The following is a 27,723-nucleotide window of genomic DNA, read 5'->3' on the forward strand; positions in this document are numbered from 1 at the left end:
AAACTCGTGATTTTCATAACTTGAATTTAATGACGACGATATAATATTGCTAGTTTTACATTTCCTCCACATCGCAGCGGTAGTCTTAACTTTTGCTATATTATAGGGTATTACGCTTTTTTAGCCACGCGAGTGTTTCAAACTACCCACACATGATCTTATTTATGTTCCGACACAACACTATCGAGCTATCGACGCCCGTATCTGCCTATCAACGTGTTCTATGACGAGAGCCCTATCATCAGTAGAAAGAAAGCTGGAGAAGCGTTCTTTGAAGAGGATTTTAGGACTGTGAAGATTGATCAAATGGTTTGGTCCTGACTCCACAACAAATGGCGGTTCTTGATAGCTGCATTTACTTTGCCCCTTTCTACGATCACTCGCTTCGTCTGTCCAATAAGGACTACCACATGCAATCAAAATCGTTTAGTGACCTATTCAAAATGTACAGAATGGTACGTCTATTGTAATAACTAATACTACTAAGACTTCTTTTCAATCGACTTCAAAAAAGGAGGTTCTCAATTCGTCTGTATGTTTTTTTTACGCGATAACATATCGATTTTGGCATTTTTAACACCAAGTCAACTATTTACATTCAGAAAGTATAATTTGGTGAACTGGACCTGATGAAGAAGACCTTAGGTACAGTCGCCATCAGATATTTTAGAGCGGCCAAGGTGGTCAAAAATATATTTTTGATCACCCGAAATATCTGATGGCGACTGTACCAGTACTCCATTGTAAAATAATATAACTATGCCGTGTTTGGGTTTAATGGAATCTGTGTGAGATGCACTTTGGCTACAAATTACTAAAAACAATGAAAAAAAAAATTACGAGCCCGTTTAATGCCAAATATACCTATACAATATACATAGGGGCTGTTTCACCATCCATTGATTAGTGTTAACTGACGGTTAAATGTGATGCCGTCTCCGTCTATTCGAACAAAACAAATAGAGACGGCATCACATTTAACCGACAGTTAACACTAATCAATGGATGGTGAAACAGCCCCATAGTATGTAGGTGAGGTAGACGACTATATAGGTCCGCTCGTGCTGGCTCATGCTGAGGCACCGACTTCATACTAGAAGAACATTATTTTCAGGTTTTTGTAGTCTGTTCCAATCATAGGTATGTTCCATTTATCGGTAAAATATTTTTTCGTTAGAGGTTAGTTCTATTACAATTTGGACCAGTTACAAATGTGTTACAAAAATATTGTAGCGCTACAAATAAATGTAACTAAACTATTTTATATTCAGTTTAGCCAACATAACAAAAATATTCGTTTGTGTAACAATAGTATAAATTTGATCAGCTGTGATTTTGACATTGACAGTAAGATGACATTATCGAGATATTACGATTACAAAGCCAAACAAAATAAATTTATTTTATCAGCGCAATTAAGTTGTGTGACCTAATACTTAGATTATAATATAGTTTAATTAACTATGAATGCAATAGTTGGTATATGTCACTTCTGTGAAGCACACGGCCCGCGGCCGTTGTTTTGCACATTTACTACTGACGACGAACAACACACTACAGAGACGTCGAAATGCACTGCTCAGTGCAGCGGCTGCACTTCCCTCGGCGCTGAGACCGTGCTCGTGTCTCGAGACGATGACGGAACCATTTACTGCAGCAGGGAATCTGTTCCAAATACAGAGGTTATGGCTTTTTTGAGACAGGCCGCTATAAGAAGTATAACTTGTGAAGTAAGTGTTTTCTTGTGCTTTTTAGTGTTTTTCGTACATCTGCCTGAATAGAAATATCGGCGTTTCCCGATTATGTATCAGAGGCTCATAGTTTACTGGACAATTAGACTCCAAAGCCTTTAATTTTGTATATAACAAAAAAACAATTATAATACTCAGATAGAAGCTTAAATTTGGTCTTTGTATTATATGTAAGCTGTGATAAATGTCTTAATCATTTGATAATTTAAGGTAAACTGGAGCAAAGAAGGTGGTGTGGTGTACTTTAGTGACCCCCGAGGCCATGTGCTGAGCCTGACGTTCCAGATCCGAGACACACGCGCCCGCGGGCTGAAGCGCTGGTTCTCTATCATGGTTCTGATGAAGGACAAGATGTTCCTGCTGAATATTATGCCTTTACTATCTGAACACATGCAGGTTAATTGGTAGTTTTTTAGAATAGAATAGAATTTTTGTCTTTGTGGCAAATTACATGAGGGCATGGACGGTTGTATATTATTATAGTTGTACATTAACTGCACCCACACCATGTAATACGTTTATTACACACACAAACATCACGCCTGTATTCTCAAATGGGGTAGGCAGAAGACACAAAATGTTACATACCGCTTCTGAGCCACAATTAGCAATTTTAGGTTTTAATTTGACAAAAAGGGTACAATAGTGACAGGTTGCTAGCCTGTCGCCTATGGTATACCTACCGTAACAATATAATATAAATAATAATATGGTATAACGACAGATCGAGTATCATCTGTAGCTCTCAACCTTGACGCTGGCAAAATTGTCCCATCGGACAAACGCCATACAAAAAAAAAAAAAAAAAAAAAAATATATGGTATAATGGTAATATGTCTATGTCTGTTGTGTTTCGGCGTGGAGAGTAAGACAGCCGGTGAAATTACTGGCACTTGAGGTATCCCATCTTAGGCCTCTTGGCTGGTAACGCATCTGCTATTCCCCTGGTTTGCAGATGTTTATGGGCGGTGGTGATCTCTTACCATCAGGAGACCCACTTGCTCGTTTGCCATCCAGTCGTATAAAAAATAAATAAAAAATAAAATAAAATATATTGTAATAAAAAGATAAACTTTAAATAGCTAATAACTGAAGCGATTCCAACTCGACTAATATTTTATAATTTATGATACTAATTTGTATTTTATTTCAGAAAATAGCGAAAGAGTTACAAGAATTGGCAGAGGTGGTATATGACAATGAGCAGAAAATATGTTCCCAAAGGGCACTCAGGCTCAACACTGGGAGGAACGACTTTGGACAGTCCAGGTCACTGATGCAGCTTACTGGTGGGTGAAATATAAAAAAAAAAAACATTAGTTTTAAGCTATCACTCAGGAAAGAGTATGACATAAGTTTGGGTTGAGGTAGGTAAGATTGGAATTGCTACAGGGGTTTACTCTAATTTAATTGGAAAAATTGTATCCTCAATGACAATAGGTGTTATTGTTTTTTTTTAACTGAATTGAAGCACCGAGAATTGCATTGCCTATGGTCCGCAGCATGGTTAATCTGGACCTGATTTTGCCGCACTACCAATGATCCTAAGAGTAACTTTTTATCAAACATTTGTTTAAGAATATTTAACACTATTTCAGGTGATGAAAAAGTATTCAAAAGACTCCATTCTCACTTTACATGGATGCTAAAGGCTGGCGCTTTGACATACTCGGAAACATTGTACTCTAGTAGAGATTTACTGAATAAGCTTCACCCGGACGCGACTAAAGGCAGTATATTTAGTCCGAATGCTTGTTCAGTTGACGACAATGATGAATGCATCCCGTTGAGAGCTTTAGAAAACTTGATGAGTAAAGAAGTGTTTAGGATTCTGTTGTATTGCACATTGATAGGAGTAAAAGTAAGTATAATAGTAAATATCAATCAAAATGTTTGTCTGTAGTTAAATAGAAAGTTGCGTGGACTGCATGTCTTTACCAAAACTTATGTTACTTTATTTTAAGTGTTCCAAGTCGAGTATTGGAGTAGTTAGTCTCCTATAAAATATGTTTAGACATAAGAAACATGCCAATTTTTTGCTTCTCTGTCTATCGTATAATTTGTAGGTATTCATTGGTATGCTACATGTTAGTGGCGATTGTCACGCCAGGTATGCGTCAATCAAAGCGGCAAGAGGCAGTAAATGTTCTAGCTCACGATATAATCATATAGTTACCGAATCTAGCCAGTGTCGCTTGAAAAAAAACTAAAGTAAAAAAGTCTATCTCGTGAAAGCAATCTCAACTGAACTATTGAAGGTTTTAGATAGCGCACGAGTTGAATGCAGTCGGGGCCTGAGGTGAAGGGCGGGAGCCTCTCCCCCCGCTATCCACACGGCTCGCCTCATCTTTTGACTATTTTTAGACCCCCCCCCCCTCGTCACACGAATTGCCATCAAAATTGCAGTTATTTCGTTCCTCTGTCACAAACCGCTTGACCCCTCCCCCCCCTAAATATGTGACGTACTTTATGGATGGCCCCTTACATACATCGTGTTGAGCCACGTTGCGACTACGATGGATGAAACAAATGAAATGTTAGGCGCTAAGTCCTGTTTATATACATAATTATGTGTTTAAAAAGCGCGAAAGTTAAAAAAAGGTAATAAAAAATTAAAATTAAAATAACATTTCTTTTACAAATTTATCGACATACGTGGGCCAATCAACTATTTTACCGACACTTAGGGCGTCTCCTGCGTTACCAAAATTGTCTCTGGCGTTACCAAAAAATCGTACTTCCAACAAGATATTTCACGGCTTAATAGGTTGAACTTACGTAGGATGTCATGTATTCATGTACACCATCTATTAAATTAAAGAAAAAATATGTTTACTTACAAAAATCTGCAATTGTTTGAAAAATGTCGCGGACAGATTAGTCTCGGTAAAAAAGTTGATTGGCCCACCTGCTCTATGTCGCCATCATTATTCAAATAAGGTCGCAACACTATCGCATTCCTGAGCTCGCGCGCTATCCGTAGTTATGATTACCTAGACCATAATCTAGTCACGCCGGTGCTAAGTTAACAGATCAAAAGTGCTTTTGATCTTCTATCGAGATTCACGCGGTAGGCAAAAAACACAACGCGCTCCTAGTGCAACCCCTCTGAGCAAGGTAAAAGGTTGAAGTTCTTTCTTGCAATGTCTATAATTTAGACTAATTATTTTCCAGATCATAATCAAATCATGTCGCACGGATCCAGTCGTAATAGCTAAAGGTCTGTCCAGACTGCTTCCCGTTACGAGTTACGACAGAGTGCCCCACATAATCATCAGCAGCGAGGCTGTGGCTTCCCCCAACGCGTGCGTTCTACAAGAGACGGACCAGCTGTTCTGCTGCAAATGGCAGGGCACGTTACCAGTTAAAAGTATGTCAGTCGTTTCACATTATGTCCAGATCGTATAATACGATTTGCCGTCCCGCTGACTTGTCATCATCATCATCTCAGCCGTAGGACGTCCATTGTTGGACATAGGCCTCCCCCATAGACCTCCAGTCGCTTCGGTTGGCAGCGGCATGACTCTAATATTATTTAATACGAGAGTGAGAGAGACGGTACAGTCAAGGGCAAAGATATCGACACGGCCAAAGTTGAAAAAATATGTATACACGGCCTGAATGTTAAGTGCATAAAGTCGTGTATACATATTTTTGTAACTTTGGCCGTGTCGATATCTTTGCCCTCGACTGTACGACTCGAACTTCGATTTTCGAATTTCGTAGTAGCCCCCCAGGTTGAATATTGTTACGGCGGTGGGTTAGGTGGAAACTTTGATCGTGCTTTTCGACCCATTGGAGGCGTTTTCAGTAGGCTGGAATACGGTTTCAGGCCGTTTCAGAGGATGCTCTATCACATATTAGTTTGTCAAAATTTCACCCAAGTTGCCGTCGTTTTCAGGCGCCTGAAACATGTTTTCAGTCCGTTTCAGGCCACCCTCTATCCGATGACGCCATAACCTGAAAACCCGTTTTCAGGCGTTTTCAGGACCCCTTATGGGCCTTTGAAGTACATTTCAGTATATGGCGAAATTTTCAATAGGAGTGAAAGAGATAGCACGATTAGAAAGAGACAGCTATACTGAGAACATTCGAGAAGGTGTGTGACAAGGATAGCCTATATGTGTGAGAGAAACAGACTGATGATCCTGTTTCCGGAATATTCTAGTAACTGTGTGAGAGAGATAGCACATGAAAGAGACAGACACTCTACTCGTTTCCGGAACATTCGAGATGTAGGTATGACGTCCTAGCTGGACTGTTCTCGAACTTTGTGGACCGATTCACCGGGGGTATATAAGCCGGGTGAGGTTGCGGCGGAGGACAGTTTCGAATGCGATACCGAGCGATAAACATCGAAGAGAATCAAAGCGACTTGTAAGTGAGTTTTAGAGTGCGAAATTACTGTGAACTGTTTTTAAGTGTTTTGTAAAGTTAAGTAACAGTGTGAAAATAAATCCTACTCTTATTCATCGGTGTTAAAAGTGCTTTTCAATCACGAACCCACCCCACGAACGTAACATTTGGTGTCAGAAGTGGGATTGAAAATGCCGCTTACTCCGCGAGAAGAAGAGAAGGAGAGGATGCAGACCCGAAGCCGCGCCGCAGCTGGGGACCCTACAGACACCGCCGCAGCGTCAGATACAGCGGTGGCAGTTTCCCCAAAGTCGGAAATAGACGTCAGTGCGATTCTGGTCCTCCTGAAAGAACAAGCTAGAAGGCAGGAGGAACAAGCTAGAAGGCAGGAGGAACAAGCTAGAAGGCAGGAGGAACAAGCTAGAAGGCAGGAGGAACATGCTAGAAAGCAGGAGGAACAAGCTAGAATCCTGCAGCAAGAGCTACGGGGTCAGAAGGAAGCTCAGGAAGAACAAGCTAGGATTCTACAGGAGGAACAAAAGAACCAGTTCGAACTCCTCCGTGAGGTACACGACGCAACCGCAGAATGGAAAAAGGAGATGGCTGAGGTCCAGGATAAAATTGTGGCAGTTGACATTAAAGTCGAAAATCACGAACAGCGCCTCAACGGTGTCAACGAAAAGGTAGAAGGCCACGAGAATCGCCTCCAGAAGTTGGAGATTAAAGTGGCCAACGGCACCACCAGTTTATCGGGTGCACCAGCCACAGGAGGTGAAAAGTTAAAGTTACCACCATTTGATGGTACCTCTTCATGGGCCGCATACAAGCACCAATTCGAGTTGGTTGCGGAAACGAATGGCTGGAGCAAGGATTATGCAAAAACGGCACTGAGTTTGGCGCTACGGGATGAAGCTCTCAGTATCTTGGAAACGTTGGGAAAGGATAAGACATATGACCGTCTCCTTGAAGCTTTAGAAGCACGCTTCGGTGACAGTCATCTAGAGCACGTCTACAGAGCTCAACTGAAGGATAGGACCCAGGGTCGTAATGAGTCATTACAAAAGTGGGCCCTAGAAATAGAGAAACTGGTCCAAAAAGCATACCGAGATTCATCCTCTTTTACGGATGGAATGCTAGTGCAGACATTCATAGATGGGATTCGAGACTTTGAAGTGAGGGCTGCTGTACGACTGGGTCACCATGGGAGTTTGAAGGATGCGCTTGCCCATGCCTCGAGGTGGAAGCTGTACGCCAGGACCCAACAAGATCCTTCAGGGTGCGCGAAGTCGCTGCCAGGGAGCCGATTGCTCCACCTCGAGAAACGGGACCTCGGTGTTACAACTGCGGGGAACGAGGACACATGCAATCTGGCTGCCCGAAAAGACATTGGAGGCGACGAGACTCGGACCAAATGGAGAGGCCAGCAAGCTCTGGTAGTCCAGAGCGGCAGCAGCAGGGAAACGAGTAAAAGCCAGGACTATGGGACGAGTGCTGGCTGGTGGTCAAAATGTCCCAGTTATGATCTCCCAGGCGAACGACGGGAACAGTCTGGCTGTCAAAGGAGAAATTGGTGGAGTACCATGTCACCTTACTATCGACACCGGAGCTTCTCGGACTGTGATCAGTTCTCGACTGCTAAAACACCTGATCAGAGATCATCTAGTCCGACCAATGCATCTTCAGCTGCAAACGGCTACCGGCCAGTACATTTCCGTCCAAGGGGAGCAAGAAGTGTCAGTAAAGATTGGAGAAAAGAAGTACTGGCACAAAGTCATCATTGCTGACATCGTAGACGACTGTATTATTGGTCTAGATTTTATGAGGAAGTACGAATGTAAGATCGACTTAAAAGGCGGCGTGCTGAAATTTGGGGCTTATGAAGTTCCTATGGAGGGTGAAGTGGGTGGACATGTCTTCTGCGCTAGAAGGACTACACTTCAACCGAGATCGCAAGCCCTAGTTCCAGTGAAGTTGCCATATGGTATGAGACAAGGATCTCATTCCTGCGTGTTAATAGAGAAAATAGCTGGCAGTAAGCCGTGGATACCAGCTCGCACAGTGGTAATGACGTCATCTGCAGCATTTATAAGGGTTCTTAATTTAAGTGACACTCAACACGTCCTAAGTAAAGGAACCCTTATGGGGACATGCGAGGCAATCTCTTGGATACGGAGTTGCCATGGGCCAAGCGAGAACAAGTTGCAAGAAGAAGTTGTGGATATTGGAAAATTATTGGAAAACTGCGAGAATGATCTCACGGAGGAAGAACTTCTAAAGGCGCGTAATCTACTAAAGCGCTATAGGAGTGTCTTCTCTGCACATGACAGTGATATCGGGAGAACTGGAGTAGTGCAGCACGAGATCGACACTGGAGATGTCATGCCTATTCGACAGCGACCTCGGCGAGTTCCAGTAGCTCGAGAAAAAGAAGTCGAAGACATGATCAAGGAAATGAGGAGGGACAAAGTAATAGAACCGTCGACCAGCCCTTGGTGTTCTCCAGTAGTCTTGGTGAAAAAGAAGGATGGAACTATGAGATTTTGCGTTGACTATCGTAGACTCAACGACGTGACCAAGAAGGACAGTTATCCATTGCCGAGGATAGACGACACTTTGGACACTTTAAACGGCATGAAATGGTTTTCCACCTTGGATTTGAAAAGTGGATACTGGCAAGTGGAAATCAAGGACAAAGATAAAGAGAAAACAGCCTTCTCAACTGGTAAAGGACTTTGGCAGTTTAATGTTATGCCGTTTGGGTTGTGCAATGCACCGGCAACTTTTGAGAGGTTAATGGAGCAAATACTTGCCGGCCTCCTGGGTGATACTTGCCTAGTGTATCTGGATGACATCATAATTGTAGGTAAAAATTTCGATGACCACCTTAAGAAACTGGAGCAAGTTTTGTCCAAGTTGCGTGACGCAAATTTAAAACTAAGTCCGAAGAAATGCTCATTCTTCAAGCGTAAGGTTAACTACTTGGGACATGTAATTTCATCAGAAGGCATCCAGACAGACCCTGAGAAGATAAGTGCAGTTAAGGACTGGCCAACACCGAAAGACAAGACAGCAGTGCGTGCCTTTTTAGGACTTTGCTCGTACTATCGACGATTTGTGAAGAACTTCTCGGATATAGCAAAGCCTTTGCACCAGCTGACGGAAGAGAAACGACCATTTAATTGGGATGATCAGTGTGCAGCAGCCTTCTCAGATCTCAAACAGAGACTTTGTGAAACACCGATTTTGGAATATCCCGACCCGGATAACGAGTTTGTTGTTGACACTGATGCAAGCAATACTGGCATCGGAGGAGTCTTGTCACAAAACAAAGGAGATCAGGAAGTTGTGATAGCCTATTTCAGTAAATCGTTATCGAAACCCGAGAGAAATTACTGCGTCACTCGGAGAGAATTGCTGGCAGTCGTTAAAACTTTGCAGCATTTCAGCAAATATTTGCTTGGACGCAAGTTCCGAATCAGGACTGACCATGCTGCTTTAAAGTGGTTGTTAGAGTTCAAGAACCCCGAGGGTCAGGTGGCACGCTGGATCGAACAACTGCAGGAATATGACTTTTCCATCGAGCATCGAAGTGGAAAGTCACATGGAAATGCAGATGCCCTCTCCCGAAGGCCTTGTCCGGATGACTGCAAACACTGTTTAAGACAAGAGGATAAGGACTGCGTGAAGATGTTGAGGACCGACACTGTTAGCGAAGAGTGGAGTGACGCTGTCATGCAAGAAGCACAACAGGAAGATCGTGACATAAAACCCATTTACGACTGGATTAACGGTGGAATGCCCAAACCAAAGTGGTGTGAGGTAGCTCCGATGAGTACAGTGACCAAGAGCTACTGGGCGCAATGGGAAAGTCTGATTATGCACAATGGCGTACTGTGTAGGAAATGGGAGTCAGCGAACGGAAAGGATGCTCACCTTCAAGTGGTCGTACCAAGAAAGAGAGTTAGCGATGTTTTAAGATCCTTTCATGATGGCATTTCCGGCGGGCATCTAGGAGTAAAAAGGACTCTGATGAAGATTCGACAACGCTTTTACTGGATACACTGTCGGGAAGATGTGGAAGACTGGTGTAGGAAGTGTACTAGCTGCTCGTCGGTCAAGGGGCCACATACACGCAGTAGAGGTGCGCTTAAAGTTTATAATGTGGGGGCACCTTGGGAAAGAATTGCTTTGGACGTCGCAGGCCCGTTCCCGATCTCTGACCGCGGAAACAAGTACATCCTTGTGGTCATGGACTATTTCACCAAATGGCCTGAAGTGTTTGCCATTCCAAATCAAGAGGCAGTCACAATAGCGGAAACTGTAGTGGCTGAAGTATTTTGTCGGTATGGAGTACCTCTTGAGATCCACAGCGATCAGGGAAGAAATTTTGAATCTCTGGTGTTTCAGGAGACTTGCCGAGTCATGGGAATTCATAAAACTCGGACTACGTCCTATCATCCACAGTCAGACGGGATGGTCGAGAGATTCAATCAGACTCTGGAACGACATTTGGCCAAAGTAGTTGACAGCCATCAAAAAGATTGGGACAGGCATATTCCACTCTTTTTAATGTCATATCGGACCGCAGTTCACGAAAGCACGGCCGTGACACCTGCGTGTGCTAATTTTGGAAGAGAATTGCGGTTACCTGCGGATCTACTGACAGGACGACCTCCAGATGCACCAAAGACGATTTCAGAATATGCAAGTGAACTGCGAAACCGGATTGATGGTGTTCACAATCATGTTCGTGAACACGGACTGCAGGCCAGCGAAAAGATGAAGACCAGATATGACCGGAAGTCTAACCAGACGAGATTTGAGGAAGGATCGTTGGTGTGGCTACATAACCCTATGCGAAAAAAAGGGAAGTCCCCGAAATTATCACCGAGTTGGGAAGGGCCGTACAAAGTAGTCACTAGGATCAACGATGTCACATACCGGATACAGCGTAACGCGCGTAGCCCCTGTAAGATTGTTCATGTTGATCGGTTGGCCAAATACCATGGATCTAATGATGCTCGGGACGAGCATGTCTTAGGAGGGGGCAGTGTTACGGCGGTGGGTTAGGTGGAAACTTTGATCGTGCTTTTCGACCCATTGGAGGCGTTTTCAGTAGGCTGGAATACGGTTTCAGGCCGTTTCAGAGGATGCTCTATCACATATTAGTTTATCAAAATTTCACCCAAGTTGCCGTTGTTTTCAGGCGCCTGAAACATGTTTTCAGTCCGTTTCAGGCCACCCTCTATCCGATGACGCCATAACCTGAAAACCCGTTTTCAGGCGTTTTCAGGACCCCTTATGGGCCTTTGAAGTACATTTCAGTATATGGCGAAATTTTCAATAGGAGTGAAAGAGATAGCACGATTAGAAAGAGACAGCTATACTGAGAACATTCGAGAAGGTGTGTGACAAGGATAGCCTATATGTGTGAGAGAAACAGACTGATGATCCTGTTTCCGGAATATTCTAGTAACTGTGTGAGAGAGATAGCACATGAAAGAGACAGACACTCTACTCGTTTCCGGAACATTCGAGATGTAGGTATGACGTCCTAGCTGGACTGTTCTCGAACTTTGTGGACCGATTCACCGGGGGTATATAAGCCGGGTGAGGTTGCGGCGGAGGACAGTTTCGAATGCGATACCGAGCGATAAACATCGAAGAGAATCAAAGCGACTTGTAAGTGAGTTTTAGAGTGCGAAATTACTGTGAACTGTTTTTAAGTGTTTTGTAAAGTTAAGTAACATTGTGAAAATAAATCCTACTCTTATTCATCGGTGTTAAAAGTGCTTTTCAATCGCGAACCCACCCCACGAACGTAACAATATGATAAGCGGGACTTATCACGCTAAACACACTAGTAATATTTACCTCGACGTTTCGACCACATGGTGGCCGTGATGACTATGAGCATAGACGAAATATACTAAGACTGAGAATCTCCATACAAAAGATAGTTCCTCGTCGCTTAGTACGAGAAAACGAACTAGATGTATTGCAACGGATTAATACTTACTTTAGGGGCGACTTGCTCTACTTAGCATGGTGGCAATAATGTTCAACTCTTTAGGTACCTCTGTGAGTTTAATAACCTTCGTTATGTTGTAGAACGTAATATCTAGATGGCGTTTATTGATGCGGTCCCGATCTATTGTGGAAGACCGTTGATTGCCAAACCCTAATAAAACTATATATGAATCAGACGATTCTAAAATGTTTTTTTATAAATTAACTGAAACAATTACTTTGCTCAACCGCAACCTTATGATGGCTACGTTTATGCAGTTCCTCCACCTTCGCACTGTAAGAACACACACAAATCACACAAACCCATCTATCACCAGTCACCACCACGACACTGACGCGTTTCGATCTCAACCAGAGCACATACTCATACCAGATGTTAGATGTTTAATTTCCCGCATAGGAAAATTAAAATAATCCAGGTTTTTATTTTGTTTCAGATCCAACGATAATGAATAGAATAGAGAGCGCTATCTCAAATCCCAAACTGAATGACGCTGTGCTACACCAACATGTGAAGTCATTGCAACTGGAATGGCAAGGGTAAGGGCACAAAACACAGACAGTTCAAATTCAAATTCAAAAATTCAATTCAAATTCAAATCATTTATTCAGTAAATAGGCCGCTATGGGCAGTTTTACACGTCATTTTTTAAACTACCAGCGCTTTCGGAAAGACCATCATTGCCAAGAAGAATGCGCCGCACGAAACTTGGCTCAGAAGTCAATCTCCTGTATATACTTCACTTTTCATACCTACGCTCGGAGGTCTCTCTAAGGTTGTCAACTATGGCTTATGCACCAAAAAACTATCGTGGTAGTGGCACTCGTATCTAATTGTTTGATTTAATTTTATTGTTGAGAATGATGCGGGACGAATTGAAATATAAATTAATAACTAAAATATTTTAATTTTAATGTCATGGTAAATTTGTCACAGAAAATATCTTGCGACGATTTCGTTATTGGCGAAGTTCACGATTATTTAATTTAAACAACCGTGCACTGAACAGTTATAATAACTTCTTTTTTTGTTGCTCCATTACTGCACAAAAAAGTTACCAGACGCGTGTCTCAAGCGGATGGCACTCGCGCTCGCACTGGTCCCAACCGGTCCGAGATATCGTGTCCGTGAGCAGTGTCTATGTGTGCGTTGCTCTAGCGCACTTGTATAGAGATTGATTTCTAAACTATGTGTTTTGTGGTAAGGGTCAGATCAAATAAGCTCTCCAAGGCTCAAATGCTATTGGCCATTGTTGCAGAGGATTTATAGGCAGTTCCACCAGTTTTTTTTTATTATTATGAGAGGGAGGCAAACGAGGAAGCGGGTCATCTGATGTGAAATGATCACCGCTGCCCATGAGTACCAACTACTCAGGAGTCATTGGTCCGTTGCTGGCCTATTAAGTGAATGATTACACACACAGCTACAAAAAGAACCGATTGCACAAAAGGAGAATGAACGAAATGTCAAAATCCTGCTGTCTTTACACGACATGTTCTTGTGTGCGTGACCTCAACTCTGGTGGAACTACCTATAGTTCGAAAATCGTTTACCCTTTTTTTGATTTATTCAATGAGTTTAGTATGACAGCACAGGGCGGCCACGCCGTACAAAATACGCGTTCTTGAATCTACATAGGCACGACGACGTCTGTACACGCGTCAATGTGTGCGTTAGCTGCACAGGGCTGACTATTGCAAAACCGTATAGTACTAAGTGCTACCAATGACATTTAAAGGTACTCATATGTAGGTATAATAATAATAAATAATAATAAATATCATGGGACACTTGACACCAATTGACCTAGTCCCAAACTAAGCAAAGCTTGTACTATGGATACTAGGCAACGGATAAACATACTTATATAGATAAATACATACTTAAATAAATATTAAACATCCAAGACCCGAGAACAAACATTCGTGTTATTCACACAAATATCTGCCCCGGCCGGGATTCGAACCCAGGACCTCAAGCTTCATAGTCAGGTTCTCTAACCAGTTAGCCATCCGGTCGTCAAATGGCTTAGATATGTGTAAATAAATGTAATCGTTAATCTTACCGATTTCGAGGGTATTCTGGCAAAACAGAATAAGTGCAATTTTTTTTTAAGTTACATACATAGGCATACTTTATGTTTTCTGCTTTATTTATCTAGCAAAACCGTATAAAAAATAAATACTGTGAACTTATCCGGTTCTGCCAGAATACCCTCGATTTATTTAAACCTACTTAAAATGTGTCTGTCTGCGTATTTTAAGCATTATTATTTTCAATTACAATAGATATACGTCTACAAACATAAAATAATCATTCATTAGGTAGTTATTTCATGTATTAATCGCGTTAATTTCAGATATCACTATTTATTTAGAAAAAGGAAGTAGGTAGGGTACCGTTACGATTTCGCAAAATGATTGCTCCCGAACTTAGTGCCGCGCGGCCGACATACATCTCGTCGCGCACCCGACTGCTTACCTGCGGTTTCCCTGCAATCTGCGCTTGAGGGGTGGGGTAACTCGAACCGGTGAAGGCGGAGCGTGGCCATTCTGTACGTTAGTACTATTATATATTCTGTGATGACAGTTAAGCTATACGTACAATAGGAACAAAATAACCAGTAAATAAATAACGTTAATGCACAGATGAAGGCCATTCATCCATCTTCACGCGAAACCTCAAACATTCATCACTTACCGACGGCCATCTACACGCAAGCACATCGGCACCAAATCGGCACCAGGAGACGACCCATAACACAAGCTTTGCTTACTTAGGGGTATATTCTCACCGAGACACCATGGCGGCCCAACTTAGGGACTATGGAATTTATTATTATTATTATTTAAATTGTCAAATCAATTTAGTGTGGATTGTTTCGTGATATAGTTTTCTTATATTATACTTACTGTTTCTTTTTGGGCTCGCACCTCTGAGCTTTTCGAAATTCATGTGCAAAATTACCACGACCTTTACGGTGATGGAAAACATCGCGTGTGCGAAGTTCCCAATCCGCTCTGGGCCTGCGTGGGAACTATGGTCCAAGACCTCTCATTCTGAGATCTTCAATAGACTAACAGCTCGAGGCGAGGCGGTGCTGGTCGGGGGCCGGGTGGCTGTAATGAGCTGTGACCTTAGCATGTAAAGGGTGCCAAGAACTCGCTGCCGTGCTGCTGCACATCTTTTATTAACACCCTCAGCCGTTTTCTGCGGAGGGGGGACAATATTCTAACGCCGGCGCTCCACGGCAATTTTTTTAATTTAAATTAAATGTGTTTTACAGGATAGCAAACGCTTTGAAATCCGCAGTCAGTTGTCCTGGGCAGAGCTCAAGTAACGTGACCAAACTGAAGCAAGTTTTGGGCGTGACGCAGCAGGATGAACCCCTGATCAACTACTGGATAAGCAACTTCTGTAGCTAGCATAGACGAATAGTGGGAGCAGTCGTGTATCTGTGATAATAAATGTTTATAGCATATTTTGAGTTTTTTTTAAACCCCAAAGCGGTTTGACGACACGTGTGTGTGGCATCGTGGCTCTCAAACGGATGTTCCGATTCCGATGAGTTTTTTTTTTGGTGAAAGAGTTTCGTTTTGCTGGTTCTCCATTGTTTCATTAACATTGGTTCAGCCTTTTTTAGATAAGCTACTACAAAATGAATCATAGTTTTATGTTGTTTATTTAAAAACGAAAAGCATTTTTAATTACTTCAATTGATTTGGAACCATATATTGTAAATATAGTAAGGTCGAATATTTGTGTACAGTCACCAGCATTAATATCTGCTACAGCGGAGCGTGAAAAAATATCTGACACATCCTGGTCCTAGAAATCAGAGTCGTATCAGATATTTATGCACGCTTGTTGTATCAGATATTGGTGCTAGTGACTGTACATTTATGTGGTTGCTATATGTACAGTCACCAGTATTAATATGTGCCACACGGAGCGTGCAAAAATTTCTGACACGTCCTTCCGGCCCTAGAAATAGTCGTATCAGATATTTATGCACGCTTGTTGTATCAGATATTGGTGCTGGTGACTGTACATTTGCGGTTGCTATATGTACAGTCATCAGTATTAATATGTGCCACACGGAGCGTGCAAAAATATCTGACACGTCCTTCCGACCCTAGAAATAGAGTCGTATCAAATATTTATGCACGCTTGTTGTATCAGATATTGGTGCTGGTGACTGTACTACGCACGTCTACGCCTAGAAAAGGGTTAACTTTACGGACTTTTTTAGTTGGTTAGGTATGTCTGTATGTATATGAATTTGCTATTTATTGTATTGAAATAGAGAAACACAATAGTTCGGTTATTTTTACTTGAAATTATAATGTAATCTGCGCCAAGGAATTATTAAAAACTACTCAAGATTTTTTTTTCGTTAAAAGGCTTAACTGTTAAAAGGAGACTTTCCAACTCAGTTGAATGCAGTTATAACTGTCTGCAATAGACATTGCTATCATGTTCTTGCAGACAATAGTCCAATCTTACAGACTGACCAGTTTATCCGTGTATCAAACAAGTTTTAGGGGCTGTTTCACCACCCATTGATTAATTTTAACTCACAGATAAATGTAATGACACTCCCTCTATTCAAACAGAACAGAGTCGGCTCACATTTTTATCCGTCAGTTCAAATTAATCAATGGGTGGTGAAACAGCCCCTTAATGTCGTTCGCATAGTGTTGTATTGCTTGGTCTGATTCACAGATAAGTTGATAAGTCTGTATACGACTCTGATGTATCTGACTGATGGCATCTTGTTCATTACCCTTTACAAAACAGTTTTATCGCGCGTATTCGCTCGGAACTAATGCATTACTGGCTGGGGTGAAACCCGAAAATAATAAACAAAAAATAAAACCACATAATAGGCTGTTTTCTCCTTATATTAATTAAACATTGGAGCGGCGGCTGGGCCTGGAGCGCTCGTGTCCCTTGGAGCGCACGTACGGCTTGGTGTGCGAGCGCGGGGCTCCGGGCGCGGGCCCGAAGTGGCGCACGGCCTCGCGCGCGTTGCGGCGGCCCTGGATCAGCACGGTCTTGCGGCCGGTGGGCGCGCGGAGCGCCAGCTGGTCGAAGGTCAGGATTTCACCTGAAACGGAGACCATTCGAGAATTCGTTTTTTTTAATCTTATATTTTAACGAGGCTTTAGTACTCCAAATATGACTATGTCAGCCTCATGGGGTGCCTCAGACACCCCTCTCCCTTATACCGGAACCAAGTCTCTGGTCTGGATGCAAAGTAAAATTTTGCACCGTGAGAAACAACGGAAGCGCTATCTGAATCTTGTTTAGTGGTGAGGTATACAGTTGAGGAAACTGAATCATGTCCCAGGGTACCTTTTCATAAACAATTTCACTACAATTTCTTTGGAAAAAGTATGAGATGTCAACATGACATTGATAGGATAGCACATAGGCTCCACCCTGGTATGTGATTATTACCTTGACTGTACCCAGAATGCACACCCTAATAATTCATGCCCTCACTTACATTGCAATCAACTGTTCAATTTCAAACTATCTGCCAAAATCATAGCATTTTAGGGCCGCCTAACTCCAGTAGCCATACAGACAAAGTTCAATGGCCTAATCAGTCCGGCATGAAAGTGTAGCAGTGTTAGCTTGGCATCATGATGCGGCTATGAAACGTAAGACGAAACCCATTTAAAAAACTAGCAACTAATAGCATTAGAAATTTACCACAAGCTTTATGGTGAAGAAACACATTGTTAGGAAACCTGCATGAACCTGTGAAGAAATTCAATATTGTGTGTGAAGTTCTCAATTCGCACTGGGCCGTGTGGCAACCATGCCCACTATTTTAGGAGGAGCAGTGGAACATACACAATGACAATGTTATTATTATTATTTAATTTGCTTTCTTTGCCTTGTGACATTCAAACCAATTTTACCCCATTGCTATTGACTGATTAATCTGAAATTTGGTATATGGCTTTAATTTTGTATGTTCAAGATTATTGACCATCCACAATTACAATTGTGGAAGGTGGCAGATTACATATTTCTTTACAACCTCTTTAAAACATGTATCAAAAATAAAAGGGCTCGACTAAAATGGCACCTTCTATAGTTGTGCAGTCACCAGTACCAATATCTGACACAACAAATCATGTATAAATATATTGTACAACTCTATTTATAGGGCTGTTAAGATTTGTCAGATATGCATGTTCCACTGTAATGACTGTAATAATTCTGTGGTAAAATTAGTGAAATAAATTGGCCAACAATTTAACAACATGGCGTTTCATGGGTTAATTCAATTTAGGGAATCTTCTCTGACAAATTAAATTTTATATACAGTGAATTTCAGATATAGGTAGCGATGATGAAGGGACCACTGTAATTTTGTTGTTATATCCGGAACTCGTTATAAGCAAAAGTAAAGAGATTTCCATCCTTTCTTTAACAGTGAATGTGCATCTAGGAGCCATACTTATTCAAAAGTTTACTAAACACTGTCGCTACTCAGAATATCACTTTGCAACTCATCTATAAATTTAACTCCCAAACGTACTGCATGGCATTTCTATGATTTTTTTACAAATTATTCATTAAAAGCAGTTGTTACATCCCAAGTCGCTATATCCACATGAATTTTGCACTAAAGTATGCTTTAAAATCAAGGGGCCCTACAACCAAGATTGTTATACAAAAAAACCACTATACTCCCCCCACCTTCGCCTTTGTACATCTTATTATCCTGTGTTATGTTATTTTCTTGTGTATTTATGTACAATCAAGAGTTTTACAATACAATACAATACAATACTTGTACAATCAGCTCTCAAAAACAAACCTAAAATACATGTGCATTCAAGTTACTGTTATGCTACACTGGTAGAAAGGGTAAGGGTAATTAATGGGGGTAGCACAATGCATTACCATGACTGAATTTGTGAATCAGTTTAGTAGTTTACGGAATAAAACATCCAGAAATGTACACTATTATGTTTTCCATTGTTGTTTGTCATTACTTATGTATTTTGGGGATGTGGCCTGGCTGATATTCATGTAAGCACATAATACACATGTGATATCTGATGGGTCAAATGCGGTTAAAATTATTTAATTCCCATTTTTAACTATTTCTTATATTTTTTTCTATGCACATCGCATTTTGCATTACACTAATGTAAAAAAGTTCTTAAAATTTGTTGAAAACACAAAGTTTTGATATTAGTGTTAGCCTATTCTTTATTCCCAATAAAGAGAACCTAGTGTGATAATGAATATTTTTATCAAAACAAGTGCATCACAGTATCCTGTAAGGCTTTTGTAGGACAACATTACCATTTTGTTTAACAGTTATAGTGGAATAGAGTAACAATGTGGCGAGATGTGTACTTTTGTTATACTGAAGCAGTTAAAGTCTTGTTAACTTTCAATATCACTTCTAGAAAATAGGTTCACAGTGCACTATGTAAGCTCACTTTTAACCTCACATAGAAGTCACTTGTACAAGAAAATCTATTAATATTCACTCACATAACCTAAAAAACTAACAATGTTGTCAAATATAAACAAGACGTACCTCCGGCAGCAAGAATGCGGGCACGAGCCTTCTCGGTTACGTGGAGAGCGGCCACGGTGAGTTTAGGCACCTTGTACAGCCTCACATCATTGGTAATGGAACCCACTACCACAGCGATCAGACCCTCGCGAGTGGGCTTCTTCATGTGACGCGCCACGCGAGAGAGAGAGATCGGCGGCCGGTTGATGCGGCTCATGAATAAACGCCGCAAGATTATCTGGTTGAATTTAGCATTTGTACGCCTGGCCAAGTATCTGTAGAGCTGAAAACAACAGTTTTAGGTTATGAATCGTCTAGTAGAAAAAAACGAAAAAAAAAACAGAATAGTATGAGGAGGCTACTTTAGTTATGGATAGTTTAGACTACTTACTTTGACCAATAACCTCAGGTACACGTCCTGAGATTTAACTTCGGTGCGTCGGACTTTCCTGTCATGTTTATGGTTGATGTCGATACCCTGAAATAAACAAAGGAACGCATGTTGATAACACTCCAATAGCTTAAAACGGCTTCAGATTCTCACGGCACTTTGATTTGAACACGATTTTTATTGATTAAATTTATTTTTCCACTACACGAAACTCACCATCTTGACAACCGGAAGAAAAAGAGACTATAGACAATAACAAACTTTGACAGTTACGATTTTACGTGTTGCCAGATTATGCAAAGTAACTCCATAGACAAGAAAGAGTTAACGTCATGATGAGAAATCAAACGAGGATTAATCAAACCGAATTACTGTCAGAAATACACCCCCCCCCTCTAACTTTTTTACGTTATTGCGAAAAATGGTAGAAAGCGTTATTTATTATATCAAATCAATATTAATTTTAATCGAATGGAAATCGTAATTTCTGTGGCAATATTTAATATCATAAGTGCGAACTCCCAAACTTTAACGCGCTTTTCTTTGTCTTTTTTATATGTGAAAAACTAAAAAAATAAGTGCAATTTTTTCTGATAATATGGAAGACGGATTAAATATACTTAATTAATTACACTTTTTACCCAAGAATTTACCCAATTATTTCCTATTCACTGGCAGCACACAGCGGAAGAGAAGGATACAATTTTAAATTCTACCGTCATCGCCGGAATGAAAACAAATGAAGTAAACTGTCGCGATGTCTGTCACCGCGACAGATAAACAAGTTTCGACCGCCGTTTTTTCGAAAGGGATGGAATTTAATTCGAAACATCGAAAATTATCCAAAACTAAAAATTCTATTCGTACTCCTGCAACCTCAAAGCCACGCTTGGCCAAAAAGAAGATAGTGTCACGCAAGCGAAAATGCGTGTGTTTACCCGAAAATTATTCAGTAGTAGAGTTTCCGGCAATATGGAATGAGCTGCGGCAAAATGGCCAGCTTTGCGACGGTACAATCGTGTGCCGTGACATGAAATCAATACGCGTGCACCGGGCCATATTGTCAGCTGTAAGCCCATACTTCAAAGCGATATTCATAAATTCTCTAAAAAAGGGGGAGCCAGAGGAAAAGGAAATATTTGTGGACGTCCCAAGCGTGTACATGGCTCTTATATTAGATTACGCTTACACGGGGACTTGTACAGTGACCGTAGAGAATGTCGAACATTTACTCCCGTACGCTGATCAGTTCGACGTCGTAGGAGTCGTTCAGTTGTGCTGCCAGTTCCTCTTACACGAACTAAGGCCCCACAACTGCCTTGGGATATTTAAATTTGCTAAATATTACTTCTGCGGTGAATTGGAGAAGAAAGGAAAGTTGTATATAAGGCAGAACTTTAATAGAGTACTTAAGGAGTGTAATGAGTTTAAGTCGCTCTCTTTTGAAGAGCTTGAAGACGTTTTGAGAGATGACGAACTCAATGTTCGTAATGAGGAGATGGTTTTCCAAGCGGTCAAGACGTGGGTGGAGCACGACTTGGAGAACAGACGAAAACACATACCATCTTTACTATCTTGTATTAGATTTGGTCATATTAGTTATAAATATTTCAAATCGAAGATTTTGCAATGGCAGCCTGTTATTGACGACGATGTAAGTATACTTCTAACTGTTTTAATAAATTAACACCATTATTTTGATTATTTTGTATGCGCTGGCAACCCTAAATTACAATTTGAAAATGAACTGACTGATGTTTGATTTTGGCGATTTGGCGACAGAAATGCCAAGAGTCGTTGTATCCGGCGGTGGTGTTCCTCACGGTGCTTGACTCTCGACCGGGCACGGAGGCCGACCTCAACGATCCGCTAGCGAGGCCCCGCATTCCTTACGAAGTTCTTTTCGCTGTCGGAGGCTGGAGCGCTGGCAGCCCTACGAGTTTTGTGGAGACTTATGACACAAGGTATGGCAACCCTAACGGATATTTTTGATATGGCATTTTTCAGACCCGGTTAATTTAAATTATATTCGAAGATGTATCATTAAGATTTGTTAAAAATGTTTAGTTAGTGTAGTTAATAAAATTTACCATATTATGCAGATTTTCATCAGTTAAAATGGCAGTCAATTTACTGCAATTTTATAAAATAAAGCTTCTGACTTTATTTCTTAACAAAATATTAAAGATCGTACACATGGGCAGACTTTATCTTGGCCATAAAGATCTGTTTTTTCCTACTGTACACACTGCTGCTTATCCCTACAAATATTATTAACGTAAATGGTTGTAAGAGTAATACGAACTTTTGCTGTAATAATATTAGTAGGTAGGGATATAATTTATATTGAGCCAAGATTGTGTAAAACAGGGCAGACCGCTGGTTCCTCTCAATTCACATGGACTTAACCCCCCGCGCGTACCACGGCCTCTGTACGCTGAATAACCTCATCTATATGATCGGGGGTTTCGACGGAAGCGACCACTTCAACACGGTGCGCTGCTACGACCCCGTCGCCAACACATGGCATGAACGCGCGTGTATGTACCAGGCAAGGTGCTACGTCAGTGTCGTGGCGCATGGTAAACTTTTGTTTCATCCATTTTTAAGTTAGAGTCAAGATCTGGCGTTGGTTTTAACAGGTTCTCTGACGAATGAGTCATATGTGATGCAAACGCAGTTTAGTCTCTTGTTTGAAGCGTTACAACCACATGTGTGATAAAATGTATGTACTACTTAACTTTTCATAATAAAAGCAGGACTAAGAAAATATTTATTGTAATAGTGCTCTTAAAGCTCTGATTAGATGGAATCAAGCATATAGCATGGAAGACAGTGAATATACACTTTTGTACGAGGACGAGTAACATATATTTCGCTTTTCATAAGAAGGCTTATCATAATAATTTCCATATAACTTGTTCCATCGTCATTTAAATCACCAAGTAGCCGTCCGATGGCCGTTACTTTTGTTAATTTTTCAAACTTAAAAGTTATAATTATCTATTCTTCAATCTCATAATATACCAAAGTTTCTACTTAATTGAAATTTTTGAGGCACTCACAAAGCAAATACTTTTGTAAAATGACTTGTCTGTCCCAGACGGACTGATATATGCGCTGGGAGGTTATAACGGGCGCACGCGCATGGCGTCCGTGGAGCGCTACTACCCGAACAAGAACCAGTGGGAGATGACCACGGCCATGAACAAGCAGCGGTCAGACGCTAGTGCTGCCTCACTCGGCGGTAAGGTACGTGTGTCCACCTAGAAAGTACTTTTTACTCGCCATATATGTTAAGCTATTGACACCCAGTTTTAGTTTATAACCTGGATTAAAACATAAGATACTTTTTATCCCGATAATCTCACGGGACAGGGATAAAATCTCTAAATAAAAACCGCTGGGCTTAGATTAGTCATGAAATTTGGTATGTATGTAGCTGGACGTCTGGAATAACACATAGGCTACTTTTTATCCCAATGTTTCCTCGGGATAGGGACGAAATCTCGAACTAATAACTGCTGGGCTTAGCGTCATTACTTTTTAAATTTTGGATATGATAGATAAGCTGGGCTTAGCGTCATGAAATATGTAGATAGCTGGACATCTGAAATAACACATGATATTCTCACGGGATAGGGATAAAATCTTGAAATAACAACCGCTCTTTAACGTCAATGAGAACCACGATGTAATTTTAGGGAATTCCCACGAGAATTTAATAAAATCCCGGAATTTCAATTCAACTGCGTATCTAAGTATTACGCATGCGAAGCCACGGGTAAACGCTAGTAATAAATATGTAAGTATATGCCTCATACATCCAAGTGGATGTAGAAATAGAAATTAAACATATCGAGCTCCCGTTAACTATATAGAGTTCATTTGTAGTGACAGTGGAATAGAAAAAAGTAATTGATGGTTACTCCAGACCTTATTGACTACGAAATGTGATTTAAAACGTATGATATAGGTAGTATACAGTCAAGGAATTTAATTCATGGGCCACCATGGAAACTTTTCAAAGGAAAAGTCATTACGACTTTCCTTGTTAATTAATGAGATGTCACTATGACGTTTACTGTGAAATGGTTCCATGGTGGCCAATGAATTAAACTCCTGACCGTACCTATTTCATTGATAAATTAAAAACCAAAGATCAAAGCCGAGTCCAAGAATAATGACATCGATCTCGAATCTCTCATCTACACCAACTGAGAAAAGTTTTCTTTACTAGATCTACATAGTCGGCGGTTTTAACGGCCAAGAAGTTCTCAGTTCCGCTGAAGTATTCGATCCTGACACTCGTCAATGGAGCTTCATCAGGTCTATGCTCAGTCCGCGGTCTGGAGTCAGCCTCATTGCGTACCGGGAGTGTTTGTACGCGCTCGGAGGGTTCAATGGCTACAGTCGACTGAACACAGGTTAATTGAGTAAATTTTACAGCACTTATTACACGGTAGCTGCAGTAATACTAGGTACATCGGGCAGGGTTTAGAGATAGGGTTAATTTTTACGAGAACTCCTATGAGAAGTAAGGCTATGAAAAGATGCTCCCAATCTAAGTTTTTCTCAAAAGTTCGTCTTTCCTTCTTAAGGCTGCAGACTTTAAGCTGAAGCAGTGTGAGTAAAGAATCAATCGAAAACTCACTTATCTCTAGCTTTTATGCATCCTCTACAAACATTAATTATAAACAGAGTACAAAAAGATTCATGTAAAATTGTTTGTAAAGGTGAACGTTTCAACCCGAGCCGCGGGGGTGACTGGCAAGAAGTAACGGAAATGTTCAGCGCAAGAAGCAATTTTGCAACGGTTCTGTTGGATGACATGATCTTCGTCATTGGTGGCTTCAACGGTAAGTCAGTGTATTGATAGTCTTTTAATCATACACACGCTACGGGATGTAAGTAAACCGTTATTTCATTACCTTCATCTACTAACGATGATTTCAAATTTACTAGGTTCCACCACGATTCCCCATGTGGAATGCTACGACGGCGATACCTTGGAATGGTACGACGCTGCTCCAATGAACTTGAACCGTTCCGCCCTCAGTGCCTGTGTCTTGGCTGGCTTGCCTAACGCCCGCTCCTTTTCTTATTTGGCCAAAGCCGTGCCTGCAGCCGGTGCCGATCAAGCACACCATTCATAGAATACATCGCCATCAACCTTCCCTCTTGAAAAATTATCAAAGATTACAGCAAATATTTACAGGCCTAATCCATGGTATTCGATACCACGTTCCCAATTATACCACGGATGATCAAGTTCAAATAACGATTTTTTCCATGGTTAATGCGGTAATTACATTAAGTCGATTGCCGAATTCAACAAACCGTGACCGCAACAGTGCAAAGAAAACCACTGTCGGACACACGGCGAGCGACAGTTTTAACCATATTGCCGCCGCAGTAGGCGCACAAATAATGTGATGCACGTTCTTTAACCAAAGTAGATTGATACAAGTTTGGCTTATGCATTAGGTGGTCGATGAAGTGTAATTGCCGCATTATATTGGATTTTTCACTATAAGTTAAATGTTAATTGATACCGAAGTGCTGGCTTTTATCACTAGAATTAAATAATACTTGTAATAAAACTTAACTTTTGGCCGCCTGTTCAAGTGCCAAAGCATGCATTACAGGCGTTGATTAAAACGTTTATTAGTCTTCATCAAAATAACTACATTTACTTAAGCGATAAAATCGGTGACAGACTAAAACGTGCTTCTCAAGTTAGTAGAACTAATTTAGAACCATTACCTTACAATACGAATGTTTTTTTTTATAAAATTCGCAAATGTGTGCTAACAGTAAAAGCTAGGGAAGGTTGATTAACATTCAAATGATGGAATCTGGCATAGGTAGGAAGGTTCTTTTTAAAATCACATTTTTATTAAATCACCTCTATGCACTTGGTTGATAACGGTTTAATACATTTTACCCTTTTAACCGCCATCACTAATGTTTCAAAAGCAATAAGGGGCAGTATGTCTGCCAGTCAACCTGATAGCGGTCAAAAGGTTGTCATCAGGAATTATTGTAAGTCCTGTGGGCTCCATAGCGAGTAACAACATTTTCGGTCACAGCATTTTCGCTTACCGTTTGTTTAAATGTTAGTTAAATGCGCACTGCACAGGTTAAGTTTTAGGACATACTTATAGGGATGTTTTCGGATGTATTTTGAACTAAATTATTCTAATCGAAGTACGCATATGGCGGCTTGGTGTTGTATAGTACCTGATGTCTGTGATATTTTGATTGTACGTAGTATTTTGTGTACTCTATTTTTGTAACTTAAATCATGGTATAAATAGCGTTATTGTATTGTATAAATCAGAATCTGTTTGTATATTGTTTGTTTTTATAATCGCGGCTGGGAGCCTTGTCTGAAAGGATGGTTTTTGAAAAGGTTTTAAAAATAACTGTAAATTTTCCAGTTTTGTATAGCGTGTTGTTTGAGACACATTTTATTTTGGTTATTTGTACAGATCGCGTCCGTGTAGAATCATTTGGTCGCGTTTTCGATGTGTGTACGATATAGCGGTGGGCGAGACGCACCTACCACCTGGTACCGATTATAGCAATGGTACCTTAAACTTGTGGGAATTAAAAAAAATGAAAAATTATATCTAGTTAGAAAAATTTACCGTACCCGACTGAAATATTGATAAATTAACAAATAAAGAAAAACATTACTGGTACTAGATGTTTTATTCAAATTAATTTCTTAATTACACTAACTACACGTAATAAGTACCTAACGTAGGTTAATAATGGCCTATTGTTGGAAAGTCTCTAGTCTCCGGCTATCACAAACACTTATGAACGTCAAAAAATCTAGGACCGCCGGTTCACTCTTATTATACACAATCTATAGGAGTAAATTTTTTAAAAAAATTCGAAACTTCTACCTAACTTATCTGTGAAACGTGTTGCCGTTCCTATATTTATATTTTTAATAAGATAAAGAATACTCTTAATTAATATAAGTTATAACTGTAAATTAATTTTTTAAACCTTAAAAAAGCGTTAAAGACATTTGTTCAATAATTTGCAACTTCGTGTTAACAAAAAATTACACTGATGTCGACTGTACTTACTAGCTGTAAGTACTAAGTATACTGTACTTTACCACTCTGCTAGCAACTCGTAAATTCGGCTGCGACGCGTGACCCGCGGGCGTAAGTGACCGTCGTAATTTATCTATCCAGTCTAGACTTTAAATGTTATGTGCCATAAAAAAAGGTTAATAAAAATGTTTTTTCATGAAAATCTTGGACCGGACATACGTTATTACTCGTAGTACGACTGCAATCAACTCGGAATAGGTAAGTAGTATACTCTAGCCCCTAGCCTGGCCAAACATTTCATTGAGTCTTGCCAAACATGCGAGTTTACGGCACCATTACAAAGTTATCTCATCAGTGGCTAAAATTGGAACTAAGTCGTTTCAATAAGGTATCTGTTAGACGGTGGCGACACTGTCTGCAGTAAAGTTAAGTTTGTGAGGTTATAGTATAGTGCGTCCGGCGTGAATAGCGTGCATGCGTACGTACGGAAACGGACAGCGAGAGTGCCGTGCGTACTCGTGAGGGAGGCGACTGGGTTGCCAGGTTTGGCTACTAATAAGTCG

At 40.8% G+C, this 27,723-nt stretch overlaps 3 protein-coding genes across 3 annotated transcripts; 2 read left to right on the forward strand and 1 right to left on the reverse strand.

Moving 5' to 3' along the window:
- The first annotated feature begins 1,365 nt into the window (after positions 1–1,365).
- Positions 1,366–15,619, forward strand: BHD (folliculin). Its single transcript, XM_074090771.1, has 7 exons — positions 1,366–1,730; positions 1,962–2,147; positions 2,905–3,040; positions 3,350–3,612; positions 4,926–5,121; positions 12,575–12,677; positions 15,425–15,619. Exons 1-7 carry the CDS (start codon positions 1,464–1,466, stop codon positions 15,561–15,563), a joined length of 1,290 nt encoding a protein of 429 aa, XP_073946872.1. The 5' UTR covers positions 1,366–1,463; the 3' UTR covers positions 15,564–15,619.
- A 1,405-nt stretch (positions 15,620–17,024) lies between these two features.
- RpL18 (ribosomal protein L18) lies at positions 17,025–20,401 on the reverse strand. The gene is made up of 4 exons (XM_074090781.1): positions 20,301–20,401; positions 20,085–20,171; positions 19,715–19,976; positions 17,025–17,248 (listed from the first exon to the last, which is right to left on the reverse strand). The coding sequence occupies exons 1-4, from the start codon at positions 20,301–20,303 to the stop codon at positions 17,049–17,051; spliced, it is 552 nt and encodes a 183-aa protein (XP_073946882.1). The 5' UTR covers positions 20,304–20,401; the 3' UTR covers positions 17,025–17,048.
- Positions 20,402–20,849: 448 nt separating this feature from the next.
- LOC141429997 (kelch-like protein 10) lies at positions 20,850–26,777 on the forward strand. Its single transcript, XM_074090527.1, has 7 exons — positions 20,850–21,738; positions 21,867–22,048; positions 22,455–22,666; positions 23,188–23,336; positions 24,325–24,511; positions 24,821–24,943; positions 25,050–26,777. Exons 1-7 carry the CDS (start codon positions 20,896–20,898, stop codon positions 25,238–25,240), a joined length of 1,887 nt encoding a protein of 628 aa, XP_073946628.1. The 5' UTR covers positions 20,850–20,895; the 3' UTR covers positions 25,241–26,777.
- Positions 26,778–27,723: the final 946 nt, after the last annotated feature.

This window comes from Choristoneura fumiferana, chromosome 8, assembly GCF_025370935.1.
Source record: "Choristoneura fumiferana chromosome 8, NRCan_CFum_1, whole genome shotgun sequence".
Taxonomy (NCBI): domain Eukaryota; kingdom Metazoa; phylum Arthropoda; class Insecta; order Lepidoptera; family Tortricidae; genus Choristoneura; species Choristoneura fumiferana.